The 19,498-nt window shown below is 51.3% G+C and overlaps 1 protein-coding gene across 1 annotated transcript; it reads right to left on the minus strand.

The window, feature by feature from the left end:
- Positions 1 to 31: 31 nt before the first annotated feature.
- DPYSL3 (dihydropyrimidinase like 3) lies at positions 32 to 19,490 on the minus strand. Its single transcript, XM_039701692.1, has 14 exons — positions 19,353 to 19,490; positions 13,491 to 13,579; positions 11,035 to 11,219; positions 9,857 to 10,021; positions 9,585 to 9,646; positions 9,098 to 9,178; positions 7,984 to 8,052; positions 5,441 to 5,561; positions 4,606 to 4,762; positions 3,135 to 3,276; positions 2,621 to 2,791; positions 1,844 to 2,023; positions 1,143 to 1,305; positions 32 to 723 (listed from the first exon to the last, which is right to left on the minus strand). The coding sequence occupies exons 1-14, from the start codon at positions 19,389 to 19,391 to the stop codon at positions 635 to 637; spliced, it is 1,713 nt and encodes a 570-aa protein (XP_039557626.1). The 5' UTR covers positions 19,392 to 19,490; the 3' UTR covers positions 32 to 634.
- Between the last annotated feature and the right edge of the window lie 8 nt (positions 19,491 to 19,498).

The following is a 19,498-nucleotide window of genomic DNA, read 5'->3' on the forward strand; positions in this document are numbered from 1 at the left end:
AGGAACAGAAGAGTCAACCGACAACATGAGCTGTTTGAAGGAACAACTTTTTTTTTAATAAAGTGTACAAAGTAGTAAAACTCCTTACACAAGGTGCTGTGACAGCTGTTACAGAGATGATTTGAGCTCCCCCACAGGCCTCATGATGAAACGCCAGAGCATTGGGTGGAGATGAAGGAGATGAATGTGACAGACCCACCTCTCCCTACGAGCTCAGTGCACCTGCCCTCCCCATCTGACATCCTGCCTCCGGCCAGACCCTGCCTCCTCACCTGCCTGGCCGGGTCGCCCTGTGGGCCATTCCCACTGTCCCACACCACGGCATCCCACACACGTTCAACACCAATAACATTGAACTGAGCAACCTGTCCGAGCAGCATGCATACAGAGAGGAAGAGCAAAACACAACCCAACCAAACCCACAACAGTAACAACAACAGAACTTTAAGGCTATGCAAAACCAAAATGAAGCAACATCTTTAAAGCTAGGTAGCAAGTAGCATTTGTGAAACATAAGGCTTGAGGCTTATTGATTCTTCAGAACAGGTTTATTTCTTTTCATTCTTCAACACCAATGTACCATTTTTCTTCCTTTGCTTGAACAGGGCTTTTGTTTCCTCCTCAGCCGGGACATTTAGCTCAGGGAGGTGATGTTGGAGCGGCCTCCCGGGGGCGCGACAATGCGCTTGCTCGCTGAGCGCATGCCCTCATCAACCTGGGTACCTGGGATAGGATGAGAAAGTACAAAGGGAACAGGGAAAGTAATGTTAAGAGCATCTTCTTCAAAGGACTGAGCAGCCAGGCAGCCTGGAGCCTTGCCAAGGCCCTCCAGAGGCTACCTACTGCAACCTTCTCCCTCTCCAACTCCAGTAGCAACTCACAGCCGCAGTGGCTTTAAAGCCTCTGCAGATACTTCATGAACAGACCCACCCAGCAAGAACAGCATCAGATGCTGTGCTGGCCTCCATGGCCACGGTGGCCTCCAAGTAATCTGCCTGGCTATTACTGCAAGGTGCAGCTGCAGCCATGTCCTTTAAGGGACACACAGATCTTGCCCTGCCATGATCCACTCTTGTGCTTTACCTTGCCACAGGCCACCTCTAACCGGCCCCTGCCCCAGGCCAGCCACCACATGTATTCACCTGACAGGCTGAATCCAGACTGATGGAGATTCCTGACGGGCGGTGTCTGACGTGTGGGGGACCCCCTAGTTGACCCCGCAGGGGTGCCCCCCTTGGGGGTGGTGGTCAGGTCAAACACGGGTCCGTCATATAAGCCCCGGGGCACAGCATGCACCTCTGCCATCTGTCACCAGAGAGAAGAGGACAATGACACTTCTCTGAGCCCAGGGAACATCATGCTCCAGCCATCCACCAGCTCCTCAGTCCCCCTGCAGAAGGATGTCACGTTGCTATGTACCATAAGTCCTGCAGCACTGAGGCCTGGCACAGCCCCCCTGCCCTGTAAGGTGTGCAGAGCCAGTGCAAGAGGCTATCACCCACATGGGTTTGTGCTGCACAAATAAGGGAGAAGAAGGCGATTTTGGCTAATCTTTTCATTTTAAACAGTGTTTCCCTCTAGACTCCTGCTGAATCAGGACAGCATGAAGAGAGACATTACCACTGCTAACCTTAAGGAGCATCTGTCTCCACCATGGCACATCACTAACACAAAGGGCTCCCTATCCAAGCCTCAACTATTCTGTACATTCAAAATACACCAGCAATTTGCAGCACTGCTTACAGTGTCCAGCAAGAAGAGCAAAGGAAAACCAACCAGTTGTTAAGGGCAATTTGGGCTAACAATAATCCACCTCTGTCTCCTGGCATCCCCACCTCCTCACCTTCCTCCTGGCTTTGATGCGCTTGTAGACGTAGTCAGGGAAAGGGCTGCTGGGCAGGAATCGTCCAGTCCCCTGGGTCACATGCAGGTTGCCATCCTCCAGCATGATCTTCCCCTGGCATATGACAACCAGTGGGGCCCCACGGAGCTCCATCCCCTCAAAGATGTTGTATTCAGCCACCTGCAGCAACCCCAGGATGATGGTCAGGAGGGAGAAGAGCACTGCCTGCCCCCTCAGGGTGAGTCAGTCCCCACACCTCACTGCTGGAGTCACCAGTGCAGGCAGAAAACACCTCTAAAGCCTTGCATGCTCAGAGGCCTCCTGTAGCTCACTAGCCCATCACAGTAAAAGCCCACCAGAGTTCCCAACACAAACCAGGACCTGCTGGTTTGAAGCTCAGTGTGAGGAAGAACTCCCAGAGCAGATAAATGCAGGACCTAGGCTTGAGGTAAGGCATGAACAAAGCACTGTGGCAATACCAGGAAAAATATTAGTGTCTGGAAGAGGAACCAAGTTAAGGAGAAATGGGTGTCTTTCCACCTGCATAGGCCAGGGTCACGAGAAGAATACTCAAGCAGGGTGAAAAAAGCCCCATGTGCCTAGGGCTCGTGGACATTCAACCCCTAGTCACAACAGGCACTGCCCAGAGCTTGGGCTCAGTCCCTCCTCCTCAGAGCCAAGCAGGACAGTACCAAGCTCCCAGCGGCCAGGCAACCTTTCTACAAAGCTACTCACACGCCACCCTCCAGCTTTCACACAGAAGAGCAGAGGACTTACAGACTGATGGGTTTTTGCTGTGATGATTTTTACAGCATCAGGATCCCATATAACCAGATCGCTGTCCGAGCCTACTGCTACTCTCCCTTTTCGTGGATACAGGTTGAAGATTTTGGCAGCATTAGTGCTTGTCACAGCCACAAACTGGTTTTCATCCATCTTTCCAGTGGCCTGCACACAAACAAAGAGAACTAAGTCCATCTGTGGGGAAAGGGTGAGTAAGAGCCCTGGGAAGCATCCTCACTCCCACACAAGGTGCAGGCTGGCTGGGCCCAAGCTTCTGAGGCTGATCTTACTAGCTAGTGCCAGACAGACCAAGGCCCGGGGGCACAGTTACAGCTGCTGTATGTTCACCCCAAGCCTGCAACAACCACCTCTCCTGCCCCAGCTTGATTTGACTCTCAAAGCCAGAGAGGGAACAAGCTGGGTCCCCAGCCCTATGGGGCAGTAGCATGGGTGTGTGAGATGGCAACCACCTCTTCCCACTCTGCCCCTTCCCTGGTTGGACTCTCACCACTGCCTTGTCCCAGATGACAGACATTCGTTCCTCTACGCCGTTGGTTCCTTCTGGGATCGCCGTGAAGTTGTCTTTCCCAATGGCTTTCTGCGCGGTGCTGAAGGTACAGTGAGCGCTTCCCGACACCTGCAGATCCCCACTGAAGAGGGGTGCAACAAACCCACTGTCAGTCTTTTGCAGTCAGACAGCAACAGAGACATGAGGGATATGGACTTCCTCTGGCCACAGGCAGCCCCCAGCTCAGGTTTTTTCACTCTGCACCCTCATTTCCACAGTCCCCAGCCTGAAGACTTCCACCTGACCAGACCCTGGGGCAGCTGTGTCACATGGGAGCAAGGCCGGGGGTGGGCCACACTGGAAGTGGAAGGTAAGGAGTAGAAAACCAGTTCAGGAGCTGGGCTCACATTTCCTTGCCACTTGTTAAGACCTGCACCCATATCATACATCCAGTATGCACTGAGGTATCTCTTGTTCATTGACAAATGAACACTGCATGCAAAATGCAGGTGAGCTGCATACTCAGACTGCAAATGCACTGGCACTTCTCTTACACCCAGACACAGCATCTCCACTCTGGCACAACGCAGGTTTAGCCTAACGTGTCCTGCTGGAGACACCCCTTAATGACTCCTCATCCCTTGTTCATCTTGGTAGAGATGTTTCCAGCATTACCTCAGAGGGTATGTCCATTTACAATCTCCTCAGTGTCAGCCATCCCCTGGCTAACAGACCAGGCAGCACACGCACAGCTGATGTACAAACATGGGCTGAGAGTGGAGGGGGATGGTCACACGGCACACAGACAGGGCAGGAACATGCCGTGTCCTCAGCTGCTGCACTGGCCTTACAAGTGAGAGGATGGAGTGTAACTGTGAAAGGTCATTGCAAATTGCTGAAGTGCTTTTTTTGCTTGTCTTTGTTTTCAAAAAATCCTCTCTTTACCCTTTTGCCTTCAGGATGAAAAAACAACCTGCCATCCAAGACAGATGTGCAGGAGCTGCACTCTGCAGGCTCTGCTACTGCTCACCTGTATAGGTGTGTGAATATATCTGCTTTGTATTTGACTGGGGTCCCCACCGGCCTGTCTAACCTGTAACACTCTCCACATTGGTGCAGCATCCCACATCATCATGCAGCATCCCAATCCAAACATCTATTCCCCCCTTCTCCAGCTCGGTGAATCCTTCTGTTGACAAGTCTGTTTTAGCTTGTCCTCATTTCTTTGTCTTCTTCAGGACATTTAAAATGTTTCATGACTACTGGTATTTTTCTCTTAGTGATGTTAAACTTAATGTGTCCTCCCTCCACTCTTGAGGACAAATCAAAATGGCTGGGGGTCAGAGCCATTTCACTGCTCACTTCATTACATACCTGTGCACAGTGAAGTGGTTCAGGCTGGACTAACCTCTTTCTTCCCTATCCAGAGTCCACTTTCCCCTAGAGTGCCCCCAGCAGACCTGTGACTCACCTGGCCAGGAGGGAGTTAAGGTAGTCAGGAGTGGTTGGGTCTGGGCTCAACGGTGGAGAGACCACAAATGCCGCAGCCTTCGCCCAGTTCTTGCTCCAGTAGTGTGTTCCATCAGTGCCCAGACTGGCCGTGATGGGCTCACCAAACACCACAATGCCTGGAGAAGGGCACAGAGAGAACAGTGTTTTGGTGGAGCCTGGTGGCATTCTCTGCTCCACTGCACCACCAACAGCCTGCAATGTCCTGAGAACACCCAGACCCATGCCATCACCACAGGGTCCTCCTGCCCAAGGGCACAAATCCTCGTGCACCGGAATCCCCCTTCACACCTCCTGGGGCAGGGGCACAGAGCCCACTGAACAGAGCCGTGCACATGCCTGCACTCGTGGGCATCTCTGTGCTCCAGCACCACTGACAAATGGAGCTCCCAGACACCTGAAAAGGCACCCAAGCACTTCCAAGGGGTGAGCACTTCAAAGGGAGGACAGAACTACACACAGCAGCTCAACCCACATGCATTGAACAAGTATTCTCATTGAGCCCTTCACAGCTGCAGACAAACTGTGGTGTTTAAAACACTGCTCCTACCTGTGCCCCACATATTGGTGTTACCTGACTGTCAACAGGAGGTGGCTCCATGTGGCCTACTGCAGTGTCACCCTGCCCTTCACAAGTCAGGCGAACTCCTAAGACTCCCTAGCAGAAGGGGAAGCACTAGACAGCACTTGAAGCACAGTGCTGATCTTGGCAAAACAACCACAAGGACATGCAGATCACAGAATCCAGCATCCTGGTGGCAGCAGCAGGGCTGGGTGTAGCACCAGCTGCCACTCACCTTTTTTTCGGGCTTGTGAGATGAGGTCAGCAGCACTTTTGCTCATCACTTTAGTCACGTAGAGAGGACAGTTGGTCTGGCTGGCAATAGTGATGGCCCGAAAGACAGCTTCTGCTTCCAGCTGGAAGAGAGGATGGCACACAGCTGCAGAGGAGCACTGGCTGGGCAGGGACGAGCCCCTGTTACTCCCACACACCACTGATTGCTGCAGATACCCTGTGCCCTTGCTTCTACCTTTGACTCCTCCAGGGCAGTTTCATCAGGAAGACCTGGGGGAGGAAGCTTCTGTCTCCCCAGGGCCTGGCCCAAAGGCAGGCTACAGCAATACAATGCCTGGCACAGGAGCCAGGCTGAACCCTGCTCAGGGGCCAGCAGAGCTGCATCTGCTGTTTTTTCCACTGCCTGGTTCCAGCTCTCATGACAGCCCAAGGAGCCCAGGGACTGCTGCCCAGCCTGCCAGCACAGCTTGCAGGCTGATGCCAGGCAGAGGGAAGGCCCACCCTTTCACAGCACTCCCCTGCTCCAGGCTGTCCTACGGCTGCAGCAGGTTTAACCAGATGTCTCCTGTCACCTCCATGGCAGGGTGCAGAGGGCTGCACGCTGGCAGGCTGCTTGTGTTTGAGGCCTGGCCATCCTGTAGTGCAGCTTCTGCTTGCCCCAGCCTGCTGACAGCTGCCCCATCTCACTGTCCTGCTGTTAGTGGAGGTAGATTTCCACCAGGAGGGATATCTTTGGACCATTACATCAGCCTGTGCTCAGCCTAAGCTCAGCCCCAGAGTTCTCCAAGTGCTTGCTCCATAATTTGGCTTCAAGTGTTGGCTTCAGAAAGTTCAAAACAGAAGCCTTAAAAAGACACAATGATCCAGCCCCCAGGGCAACGCCTGGGACCATGCCAGCCAAAATGTCCCAGGGCAGAGAAGCACAGCACTGCATCCAGACACACATGCACTTCTACTCCTCTCATACTTCTGCAGATCTATTTGCTGTACAGTGAAAAGAGGTTTTTCTCTTCTTAAAGACTCCTTAAATAGAAATTTAAGCAAGAAGTGATTTTTTACCACCATACTTATGGGCTGTAGTAGTTGATGGGGTTTAAAATGTGGACAGGAGCAAACAGCCATCACTGCATACCCTCAGAGCAGGTTACAATCTGGAGTTGCATCATCCTGCCCTACCAAGTCACCACCATCACCTGACAGAAGAAGATGCCTTTAACCCCCACAGAGGTCCCTCCAGGACAGAGCCACAGACCTACTCTCCTAATGCTTTGCCATCTGCCTGCAGGCTTTATGCGGTAGCAGGGTCATTTGTGCTCCACCTAACATCTTCCAAGGAAGAGTGTGTTCTGGAAGAAGGACACGGTTTATTTTCAAAGGCAATGAGATCTGGATTTGGCTGACTGCATCAGCCTTGCACTGTTCTCACTTGCCTTATACTTTAATGGCATTTCAAGATCTAACAATGTTTTATTGGCTTTGGATGAGATCTGCACTGCTTATGGTAACAAGACAGTTCTCAAATCTGGGCACAACCACAGCTTCCCGTAATTGCATTTTAGCTTGCCAACTAGTGGCAACAGATTAGAGTCAGAAAAATAAGAGGGACTCTGAGCCACTGTGTTTGACACTGAGACTCTTCCCTGTACAGGAAAATGCTTTACACTCTTGTATTTCAAAGAGAGTAAGTACTGTTATTACACTAGGCCATTTATGTTGTTACTAGCCCAAATACAGCCAACTTCCTACACTTTTAATTTAAGCCAAGTGATTTTATTTCAGAAGGCCCTGAATCTGTCCCTGTGCTTCCCTGCTCAACTTTCCTATTGTACCAAATTCCTATTGTTTTCTTCTTTCACATGCTATGGGAAGTCAAAGCACCTCTCAGCAGGGAGCTATGAGAAGGGAACCTATCTAAAATTAGACTCAACTCATATTAATGGACCAAACAGAAAAATCCATACAAGCTAAAATTAGAAGTAATCTCATTAGTGTTCTGACAATGATTTGTAACCAGGGAATTCCCCTTCTCTTTCCCTCCCCCTCCTTCAAACAATGGCTTCGTCCATCTGCCTCTGAAACACACTTTAGAGACTAAGCAGATATAAAGGAGGAAAAGGCTGGAATCTGTCAGCACTTAGATGTGAACAGTGAATTCTAAAACTCATCAGTAGATTCTTCTTAGGCTTCTCACATCTGTGGAGTCACCTATGTAAGACAAATACCCCCAAAGCAGCCTCACAGACTACTACAGCCATACTAACATTTTGGTTGATTGATTCCTCTCTGTGAGATCAGAACAAGGGCTTCTGTCTCTGCTGGGTAACTCAAGCACAACCAAGAAATGTCTGTCACAAACATGCACCTTGCTCTTTCCTGGGATGCTGATGAAAAAAGACAGCGGTGCCTGTAAAAACGGATACCCCTGGATGTACACACACTCTCCCCTGCCCTGATGTTTGCTTGGCCCCACTGAACACACTGAACCCTACTGTGACTGGGAAAACTCTTCAGTGAAGCAAGGCTGAGCTGTCCTCAGCATCTTACCTCCTCAGGTCTGCTCAGCACGTGGCCTTCAGGGCCTGTTATTCCCATCTCCAACATCCTGGCTTGTTCCTAGGACATCAAAAGAACAGAGGGATATTACAGGACTGAAACTATCAACCAAAAAAGCAGATCCCTTCTGTGTCAAGCCCTTCCCTCAGGACCATCAACACCCTATGACCTGTGGAACCACCAGGCATGGTGAGAGGCTGCTGGGCCCTCAAGGGATTTGAAAGAGAAGGAGGGAACATGGGGAAATGGGAGGGGAGGCACTGAGTTAAACCATTTCAATGAAACAAGAACAATGTGGCAACAAAAAAGGGCTACAAAACTCCCAATTCTCTCCAGTTCCCAGGTCTGTGAAGTGCTACCAATTACTAATTTTGGGGCATTTTATGATTAGGCGGCACTAAAATATAGATAAGCTCTGGCCAATACAATTCCTCTGACCACTTGGTTCTCATGTGAAGGAGCCATCCAGCTGTGCACTGCAGCTCTAAAAAGTCCAAACAAAAACCAATTTTTGACCTCTTGGTTCATGCTCCTTCAACTCCCAAGAACGAGAGAGAAAACACCAAACAGTTGTAGAGCTTAACTGAGCAATGTCTTCTGTGTCTTAATGAGAATCAAAAACATTTGGACCTTCTGCCACCCAGCACCAACTACAACACAGCAGGCCAATACACACTCCCCACCTGATCACTGAGCCACGTCCCTCAGAACATCAGCACTGCGAATCCAGCTTCATCAGCTCCCTGTTTGCTTACAGGGAGAAATCTCTCTTGCCAAGGCAGTTCTCAATGGACTTCACCTCTCCTGGTTTGTTATGTGCAAGGCAAAGGTCTCTGCCTCTCCACACTGAAGGCAGCTGAAGCAAACGTATTTTACTTGATGGACTCTCACTTCCATTTAGGTAATTGCTAATGGCACTATTTCAGATTTGCTTATGCACAAGGTATTCACAACAAAAAATCTTGCTAACTTTGATACTGCTGCTGAACAGCAAAGATATCACCTTGCACAAGATGTCCAGCTTCAGAGCCATTTTGCTAATGCCCCACACCAAATCTGCCTGATACAGATTTTCAGTTCTTGCATGCCAGAAGTAGTTAGTTACCTGTGCAATTATATCCCCGTTTTCTGCATGAACTTGAGCTATGGCACCCAGCTCTGCCAGGCAGCTGAAAATCTCATAGAGCTAAAAGAGAGACAAGAAGAATTAACTACTGAGGAGGCTGCCCATGGCCCTGGCACCCCTCATGGCCCTTCCACCCATGGCCCTGGCAGCAGTAGGACCCAGTATAGCCATGCCAGGCAGAGCTCTGCCTATACAGGGACCAGCTCTCTGAAGGATGCAGTCACCAGCAGATGTTCTTGGAGATCTCCACACTAGACTTTTCCTCCACCTGCAATGCAGGAGCCCAGCCAGCCCACAGCACAGCCTGGAGCAGCCCTGCACAGGCAGCCAGGGTAGATATGAAGAGCAGCGAGGCCTGGCCAGAGGCAATAGGCACCAGCCTTAGGAGCTGCCCCACGTCCACCATGGCAGTCACCCTGCACTGCTCCTTGAATCAACACAACCATGGCGGTGCAGGCGGTCTCACCTCAGTGTTGGACATCTGGTACAAATCCTTGTAGGCCATATACACCATGAAGGAGTTAACACCTAGGGCAGGGCAGAGGGGAGAGAGAGGTGAGCTGGGTAGGTCAGGCTGCCTGCTCTGGCCACCCTCCCCACCAGCTGCCCTGTGGGGCACAGCTCCTGCTGGCAGCTGTGCAAAACCCTGCAGGCACCCAACAGCGCAGCCACCTCCTGCCCTCCCCGGCCAGGGGACAGGGCTGGCCAAGGCCAGGCAGGGAGCCACAAGACACAAACCTTTCTCCTGGACCATGGTGTGCAGCTCCTGCCTGACGCGGTCGCTCCAGCGCGGGATGTCCACATGCAGGGCGTAGTCGCAGCAGGCCTTGCCATCGGCCCACTCGCGCCACCGCTCCAGCGCCTCGGCCAGGCTGGCCTCGGGCTCTGGCGCCACGTGATCTACTGCAGGGGCACAGCAGAGCAAGGGCTGGCAAGGGCTTCCAGCCTGGCCATCCACCGTGGCCTGGCAGCTCCACCACCCCAGGCTGGCCTCTTCAACAGCTTCAAGGCACCTCACCTTCACAACATGCCTTGGCTCCTCAAGTGCATTTATTGGCAGGGAAGTGCACAGAGCCTTTGTTTAATGGCCTCTGGCACAGGATCAGGGGCTTTTACGTGCTTCTGCTAAGAAACTGTCTGAAAGCTGAAGAGCCTTGTCTTTCCCCATCCCCACTCCCACCCCATTAGCACACAGCCTTCTACCACACTGCAACACTAATGCGCCTTTTATTGCACAGCACGCAATCTACACACCTTGCCACAGACCATTTCACAAAACATTTTTTTTTGGCATAGAGGAAGGAAAAATGGTGGGCAAAGGACAAGGAACTCAGCCCTTTATTGGAAGGATCAGCACTTGCTCCTGCATCCCAAGAAACCCTGCAGTGCACACAGCTGCAACCACTGCACAGGACAACATCTGGACCTCAAACCAGTGTACAGACATAGCATCCTCCAGGGAAGGACCTCAGAATTCCCTTTCCTTTTTCGTTAGCACTGTTTATTTTTGAGCAGTGTGGGATGCCAACATACTGCTCTGTTCCTCTGCTCAGAGCCATCTGAGCACCATGCTGCCCTACTGTTATTTAATACAGAAGTTGTGCCATTGGTCCTTTTTGAGGGTCCCAGAGGCAACAGTGGCTGCAGACAAGCACTGCAGAACACAGAATCTCCAAGGCCAAGGTGTCCTATGTACATCTCCTGTGCTATCACTTCATCATTACCAAGGATCAAAATATTCATCCCAATCCTTACTCCCTAGACTGCATTGACAGAGATCACAGAAAATATGAACACACTGTCATGGACTTTGAAAACACAGAAGACTGAGAAAAGCACATAAAAAATAAAGAACTGGGTTGATCTTGCAGGAGTGCTGGGTGGTGTCATGCACAGGCCATGCCTGCTGCACTTACTAATCATGGTGGTTCCACCAGCCAGAGCTGCTTTTGTTCCTTGGAAGAAATCATCCACAGAGGTCATTCCCTTGTATGGCATCTGCAGGCGAGTGTGGACATCGATTCCTCCAGGGATCACCATCTTCCCATTGGCTTCTATGGTTTTGACCCCTCCAGGAACAATCAGGTTGTCTCCGATCTGCCTGATGAGATCACACCAAGACACTCTCACAAAGGAAAACCTGCCACAATTTAACCTCTGAACAGCTCAGCGAGGGACTGCCATGGCAGCTCCCTGCCAGCAGGAACACCCCGCTCTGTCCTGCTCCCAGACCCAGGCTTGCCAGAGCAAAATCACTCCACTCTGCAGCAACATACAGGATTGTCTGGCTTGCTTACACCTACGCTGTGCTTAGTCCAGGGGTGGCTCTATCTGTCCAGCTGCCTGCAGGTGACTTGGATGGCACCTGCTGCCTGGGGCATGCACTGGGTTGGGGTAGCTGGGGAGTATGGTCTGATGGCAATCTCTGCAGTGTGTGGTGAGAACCTGCCTAGGACACCTCATCCCATACAGGCTCAAGAAACAGGCTGCAGCATGCATTTCCAGAGTAGCAGCCCTAACTGCTATCCCAGGGTGCATGCTCACCAAACCTGACACCAGCCCTGCTTCCAAGTGAGCTACACCCCTAATCTCTCCTGTCTCCCATCCTTCTGCCCACCTTAAGTAAGGATCAAGTCTGAGCTTACTTAAAGATACAGATGATTTCCACTGTAATGCCACAGCTGCTAGACCAGCTCAGGGCTTATCAGGGACTTGCAATGCTGCTCACAGCACAAAGTCCCAAGAGTGGAGGGACTCCTGGGAGCTGGGAAATAGCTCAGCAAGTGCCCAGCCTGACTGGCTGCAGCCTGCTGGGCTCATGGCACAGCCTGTAAGCTCTGGGCTCACTGTCTTCCCAAGAAGTGCACAGTTTCCCCCTCTCACCTTGTCTCTTCCGTGACCCTGAAGCACAACTTTGCTATCAGCAGGGCCACACTGTAGTGAAGGCAGCTAAAATCACAAGTACCTAAAAATGTCTTCTGAAAACAGGAAATCTAGAGAGTTCCAGCATAAATGCACTAACACACAACTATAGTGCTCTGGACCCTGTCCTGTTCGAGCACAACTTGACGTATCCAACCCTCCTGCAGGCCAAGTCACCTCAGAAATCCCTTTTTTCAGCCCCTGTTCCCTCAACCCCTTTATGTGTCCTGTATGTTCAAATGAGCCTTCAAATCTCTTCCTTCAGAAATATTAGTTTCATCAAGCCTTTTCTCAGTGTTCCTTGATAAATCAAGAATAAAGGTAAGTTGGTTTTAGTGGAAAACTTCTGATTTCCTTGGCGTAAAAATGAGAAACAAATTCCATTTTTGCATTTCATTCAAGCTGAGTCACTTTGCAGGTTTTTTTCCCTAGTGTAACAAAAATTCTGTGGACAGAACTGCTCATTTTACTGTCCTCACAGCAATAAATCAGCAGTTCTTCCCACTGCTTTTATGGAGATGAATCTATCACTAAAGGTTTTTAATTGCTCACTGTATTCTTCACAGAATTCACTTGTAAGAGCATTTAGCTCCCAGTGCAGTGAAATTCTGTGCCCTTCAGGCTGTAGATGAGGTTCAGTAATTTGCCCAAGAATACTCAGAAAGCATGCACCACAGCAACCCCAGAAGCTGGGCCTGATCCCTGCCTCTGTACAAGCACTTGCCAATCACAAATGGTCTTGTCCACCAGATAAAAATACAATTGCACTTCTTGGAGTATTTATCTGCTGCTGGATATTTAACATACACCACCCTGGGAAGGCTGGATATATAACTCTTACCATAGAGCAAGCAATGCCTTTTCAAGTCTCAGGGCTATAAACGATCATGATTCTTTCACTTCACCCAGTGTGGAGCTGGCCCAAGCACAATACCTCTGCCAAGTTTGAATGGCAGCCTTTAAACAAATGAGCTATTCCTGCAGCTCTGACACATACACGAAAAAGCTGGGGGAGCCCAGAGGTCTCCCTGCAATTCCTGGAAATCTCAAGGATGCAGATGATTAGCAGCACAGCACTATCCTTGTAAGTGCTAACAAACAGGATCCTGTGTGGGGTCATTCATGCTAATACGGTTAACACAGGACAAAAGAGAAGTCAAAGATAAACCTTGTTCCTTGTGCAATTGGACACAACTTTGCTGTACAACGGACATAGTATCACAGTCCCACAAACCTGACTGCAATTCAGTCACTGTAGTTCCTCTGAAAACACATGAGACAGTCACATATGTGCTCACACACTGCAGAGAGTCGAGCCTCTGAACAGAGAGGGTTATCAAGTTTTACTGCTTGGCAAGTTGGGCACAGACCACATCCACAAAAAGCCAATAACCACCCAACCTGAAGCTGGTTTAAGGGGAGATGAAGATAATAGAAATCCAATACTTACTTTATGAGGCCATCCTCAATGTAAATGTCAGCATAGAATGACTGGTCATCATTGACTATTCGCCCTCCTTTAATAAGGAGACGATCACTCTGAAAGGGAAGAGCACAGCAGCTGTCAGTAACATAACACACATGCTTTGTTCACTTTTGACTGAGAGGGTGGTTAGACACTGGAACAGGTTGCCCAGGGAGGTTATGGATGCCCCAGTGCTGGCGGTATTCATAGCTGGGTTGGTTAAATCCTTGAGCAACCTGATCTAGTGGGAAGTGTCCCACTAGAGGGGGTTGGGACTACATGATCTTTTAAGGTTCATTCCAACCCCTCAATATATTAAGATTTTATGATTCTCAGCATTCTGTACAGGTGCTCTCCCACTGCTCACCTCAACCACAGATGCTGCAGAAAGGTCACTGGACCTGTGTCAACACTCCAAACAACAGTGCAAGAGCAAGGACTGAAAATATCATATTGATAAAGCTGTTTCTAAGTAGGAGAGGGGGCTGCCAGAAACACTACCTAGGCAGACTGAGCACAAGAGAGAGTCACAGGGGACACAGCAAATATGCTTCCATAAAATATAGAGAGAAGTCAAAAGCTTCCTACGCCATGACATTATGCTCATAACTTGGCAGGCAGCATGAGCCACACAACAGCATTTACAGCAAGTCTGCACTAAGGGCATGTCTCTAATGATACCATGTAAAGTAAGTTGCATTAAAGGAGACAAGTTACTGTCTCCTCTGTTATCACCTTGCAAAAACCACCAATAGGACAGCCAACTAGCTATTAATCTGTCACTCTCCTGCTGTGCTTGGGGTAATGCTTCTGAGACAGTTCATAGGTCCATACAAAAACCAGGAGGCACTGGAGACTGCACACCAGTCTCATGATTTACTACCTCTTCTGTTCTTTCTATTAACCAAGATGGCCAGGAGCCTTCTCCAAAGGAGCACAACCAAACAACAGAAGAACACCCCAACCAGAACTGTTCTTATGCTCTTCTTGCATTCACACTTTTGGACCAGACAACTCGGCACACACTGATGGGAGAGGATGGGCACTGTCCTGTGGGGAACAGGCCCTGTCCAGAGGAACTGGGATGGCTGAGGTCCTGCTCTTCTACCTACCTCTACCTGCACAAGTCCACACAAGCAGCTGCAGGCAGTACAGGAGCAAAGCACCTGATCTCACATATGCCTGCTATGGATTCAGGTGACATAGATCGACTGCTGTGCCAGAGAACATGTTGTCTAACTGACTGCTTAAAACACCTCCAACAACTCTTCAGCTGCTGATCACACCTTACATTCCTCTCAGTTACTCCTGCTGCCCACAGCTCAGGTTTTGGCATGTGAATACACTCCCTTTCCACAGTCTGAGCCTGGACAAAGGCCGACCAGAGCCTTCAGCAGGGCTCACATGCCAGCCTCACCCTGTGACGCTCTGGCATGGTTAATTGCCCTGCAGGGAAATAGGCTTGCTCTCCACCCGCCGCCCTTGGGGTCATTTCTGAAGTATCGCCACCATGATGGGCATTTGCATTTCCTTCCTGTCAACAGAAGGATGCCAAGAATACTCCTGCATCCCGGCAGCAGCCAAAGCCAGAGCCCCGCGTGCGCTTTTACAGCAATCTCATCCGCACGCAGCGGAGACAAAGGAACTGGGTGGGGAAGCAGGACTGCGGGCGCGCTCGCCCCGCCGCAGCTCGGCGCGGGAGCAGCCGGGCCCCGCACCGCCCGGCGGGGCTGCCCCAGGCCCTGCGGACCGCCGGCACCCCGGCAACGGGGATCTGCCTCCCCCGCCCAGCACAGCCCAAGGGGAGCCGCTCCTCCCTCCCACCGGGAAAAGAGCCCAGCTGAGCTGCTCCCGGTTCTCCAGCAAGCCGAGCCGGGGTCAGTCCCGCTCCTTCCCTGACCCAAGCTAACACACGGGCAGAGCTCTGCCCAAGCTGTGCTAACGGCGGCCTGGAAGCAAGGGCAGCCACAGCCCCCCATGCACAGCTCCTTCAGACATCCTGCACTCCAGGAGCACACAGAGATCCTGATCTTGACCAGCGACCTGGGCGCCACAGCAGCGAGCAGCGGAGGCACAAGGACGGCTGGTGTGCGCTGCCTGGGCAGCCCCAGCGCTTGGGCCAGAGCACAGCTGGCTACGTCTCTCCCATGGGGCACATGCTGGGTGATGCTCAGCTTTGGGGCTGAGGGCCCTGAGCACAGACACGATAACAAAAACATCTCTCTGCCCAGATCCACTAACAGCCCTCCATTTTTTTTGTCTTGCCCTCTCCAACTCACTTTCTTGAATTCCTGGAGCTGGTTCTCACTAGTGTGGGAGCATCAGCAAATACTGATGCTGGCCTGCACATCAGACCGGAGGAAGCCAAGGGAGTCAGGCAGAGGTGGCACAGGTGCAGGAGACTGTCCCATTGACAGTTGCTGAATAAAGTGTTAATATGAGCTCAAGAAATATGCCTGCTCCGCACTCACAAGAGGTCATTCTGTGGTGATGTGAAGGGCTGCTCAGTGCTAACTGTCAGTACAAAAATTTGAGAGATCCCCAGTGGCTGAAGCACAAACAAGGCATCCATTCAGGAGCTCAGGCACTGCTAGAACCCACCGTATCCACCCAACAGTGAAGGGACTGCACCAGCACCCACCCACTGACTGCAAGGAAAAAAATGCAACTAAGTTGAATAAGGAAAATCCATGCATGCCTACAGGCTCTGGTATCGTTCAGGAGTGCACAGAGGTGTCAAGAGGCAGGGAAAAAAGAAAGGAAGAGAATGAAGCAGTTATGAGGAAATGAGTCTGACTTAATAGCCAGGCTTCTTCAGTGCATGCTACCAGAGCAACCCCAGACCACAATAAATGCACTGTTCCCATATCAGGGCTCACTGTGCCTCTGTACACCCATCACAGCTCTTGCCAGCCAGTGTCAGGCTGTGTCATCAGCCCCTGAGCAGAGGGAAAAGCCCTCCTGCAGCAGGAGCCACAGGGGCATGGCCAGGGAGGGAACGGCCAGTGCCCAGCACAGCCTTTGGGCACAGGGCGCCAAAGCAGCCGCGAGCACGACATGCTGCCCACAGCTCTGCCTGACACTGGCCTGGCCTCCCGTGCCCACTGGCCTGGCCCCCAGTGCCTCCAAAGCACTCGGGCAGCCAGCGACAGCTCACCTGCCACCCGTGTCGTGCCTTCTGCGATGACACATTTCTGTAGGCACAAGAGATGCTTATGAGGCCAAGCCTGGAGCTTTCCCTCCAGCACAGCTCTGCCAAAACCTGCCAGATTCACCATCAGCCCTCAACACCTCTCCATGCTGGTAAGCCTTGATGCAGAACTCTCCCTGCCTCTCTGCCTGTTTGCATTTGCGATCAAGCTTTCAAACCCATTACCCATTCCCTCATGCTCACACTCTGCTCCTGATGCCCTTAAGCATAATCTGGTTATTTTGAGATCCCAAAGCATCAGGTGGTCTTCAGAGTGATGCTGCAGAAAGAAAGGCAGGCAGCACTTCCAGAAGGCTGCTGAACCCAGCCAAGAACAGTGCTCAGCTCGTTTACAAAGCACAAGGGCATAATTAGGGGAGCACAGAAGCAGGTGTATGGTTTTACTGCTTTTTCCCCTTGTAAAAGCAGAGACACTAATTGCAGAGGTGTTTCATCAGAAGATTATGTTTCCTCCTTACTAATGCACCACACAACAGCATGGAAGAACCCCTGGCTAGTGTCACAGTGAGAGATAGCTGCCAGCTACACTGTGATTCCCTACGGTTTGTGGCTTAGAAATTACATACTGATAGCTACCAGTTCACCAAAGCCTGTCTAGTCACTACCTGAGGCCTTCTTCCCCATGTGTACCTGATACAACACACTGGCCAACACCATACTGAACCACCTTGTTTTAAGAGGTGGCAGAGACATCACAGAGATGATGCTTGTGGGCTCCAGCAGGGGAACTGGGGTGGGCATGTCTCACATCAAGAAAAAATACGGGATCTCCAGTCTACCTGGCCTAGGAAAGGATTTTATGACAAAAGCACAAAGACTGAGTAATTTTGATTCAACCAACAGTTCTGTTAACAGGTATTTTGTAAAATCAGGACAAGATTTTAGTCTTCCACCTCTCTTCCTGCCGGAAAACATACTGCAAGAGGGGAAATGCTTTGATTACCTTTCCAAACAGCCAAAGAAAAGGAACCAATAAAAAGTCTCTCAACAGACACACAAGATCTGAAATTGCTATTCTCCTGAGCTGGGCACCCTAGAATCAGCACATGTGAAAAGTAATATGATGTTTAGTGGTCTCTGATGCATGATGCACAGCAGGAGACAGTGAGGAGCAACACATCCATACCAAGCTGATGGAGCCATCCCTGAGAAAGGCAAAGCTTTGGCTAAACTCCCCTCCCTGTGTTTCCTCCACGGCACAACTGACAGACATGCCAGTACTTCCCAGCCTTCCATCAATGACTACAGTCTGGCCTGTCACCCTGTCACATACAGCTTTTGACCAGGCTTTTACAACTCATGTTGGGAATAATCCGCACAGAAATTTATCTCACGCTAACACATGCACCACTTGCTCGTGCTCCTGGCCTCTCCACTAAAATGGCTGTCCTGGAAAAGATGAGAAATGCTGCAAACAAATACAATAGGCAAACTCTGATTTTTCAGATGTTACTGGCAGAAACTGACTAAAAATACTGACTGCAGCACTGTTGAGTACAAGAGGAACCAGGAGGGATTGTTTCTGCATCTCCAGAAACACACTAGGCAGTTGAAACAATAGCTGTTGGCAAGTACAAATACCCAGTTTTCCAATACATCCTTCATGAAAGCCCAATCTGCCTATTGCTTGGGTGACAGAAGTGCAGCATTTTCAGTTTCAGAAAAAAAAAGCAAAGGATTTAATAGGGATAAATCAAGCAGCTTGGAAGATTTTGTTACCACTGAGGGGAGAGAGCTGCCATTGGATCCCAGAGGAGCAGACACAAGCTCTGCATATTGATAAAGTATATAATAAAGAAAAAGCCCCAGAGAATGAGAGAAATCCCACCTGCAGCAGCAGTTGGGGTGTCTCCATCATGGTCTAAGCATGGAGAAAAGGCAGTATGTGTAAAGCCATAACATTGCTTGTGAAAGCATCTTAATCTAGGCTGACAAAGGAATTTCTCTTTACAGTGGTCAAGATCTTAATGCTTCTTTGAGAGCATTTTGTTCACATTTGTAAAAAAGAATAATGGAAGTCAAGTGCTTTGCTTTTCCTTTTTCTTCAAAGGGCCAGAACTGCCCTCCATAGAAAAATCAGGAGCTACAATGAAGCCAGCAAAAAAGCCAACAAGATGAAAGACCAGCCAGCCTTCCCAGGAGCAAACCCTCTGCGGCTTCCGCAGGGCGAGCCGTGGAGCAGAGCTGCCAGGCAGAGCTCAGAGCAGGAGAGCCCCAGAGGGAGCGCCACGGCACCGGTGGGACCGGGGCTCCGGCAGCTTCAGGGCCGGGCCAGGCGGGTCCCGGAGCGCCGCAGCGGCACCGCCGCACCTGACACAGCGAGACCGAGGAGCTGCCCGGCGGGGGCACCGAGCACGGGGAGCGCCCTGCGGGAGGCTGGAGCAGCCGCCCGCCCCCTCCGGCCCCGCACGGGGAACACCCCACCGGTATCGGGCAGCGCCGGCACCGAGCACCGCAGCAGCCCGCGGGGCGCGGGCTCTGCCCAGCACAGCTCACCAGCGGGGCCGGGGCACCTGCGCGGGCGGCGGCTCTTTGTCTGCGCGCCGCCGCCGCCCCGCTCCGACCCGCAACGACGGACGTCGGCACCGAGTTTCCCCCCGCCCCACGGGGCGCCCTGCCCCGCCCGCCGCACCCACCGTGATGCGCGGGATGTTTTTCTTGCCCTGGTACGACATGACGCCGCCCGGTCCGGCCCGACCCGCCGCCGCTGCCCGTTCTGCCGCCGCGCCGCTCCTCACAAAGGCGAGACCGAGCCCGAGCCCGCCGCACCGGGACGGCCGCC

The sequence above is a fragment of the Passer montanus genome, unplaced genomic scaffold (assembly GCF_014805655.1).
Source record: "Passer montanus isolate IOZ18808 unplaced genomic scaffold, ASM1480565v1 scaffold15, whole genome shotgun sequence".
Lineage (NCBI taxonomy): Eukaryota > Metazoa > Chordata > Aves > Passeriformes > Passeridae > Passer > Passer montanus.

Excerpts from the sequence above, each read along its gene's own strand:
- DPYSL3 (XM_039701692.1), bottom strand. The coding sequence starts at position 19,391 with ATGTCGTACCAGGGCAAGAAAAACATCCCGCGCATCACG. Across the intron at positions 13,580-19,352 it reads AAAACATCCCGCGCATCACG|AGTGATCGTCTCCTTATTAA; the intron begins GTGGGTGCGGCG and ends CTTCCCTTTCAG. Across the intron at positions 4,763-5,440 it reads CTCACAAGCCCGAAAAAAAG|GCATTGTGGTGTTTGGTGAG; the intron begins GTGAGTGGCAGC and ends GCCCTTCTCCAG.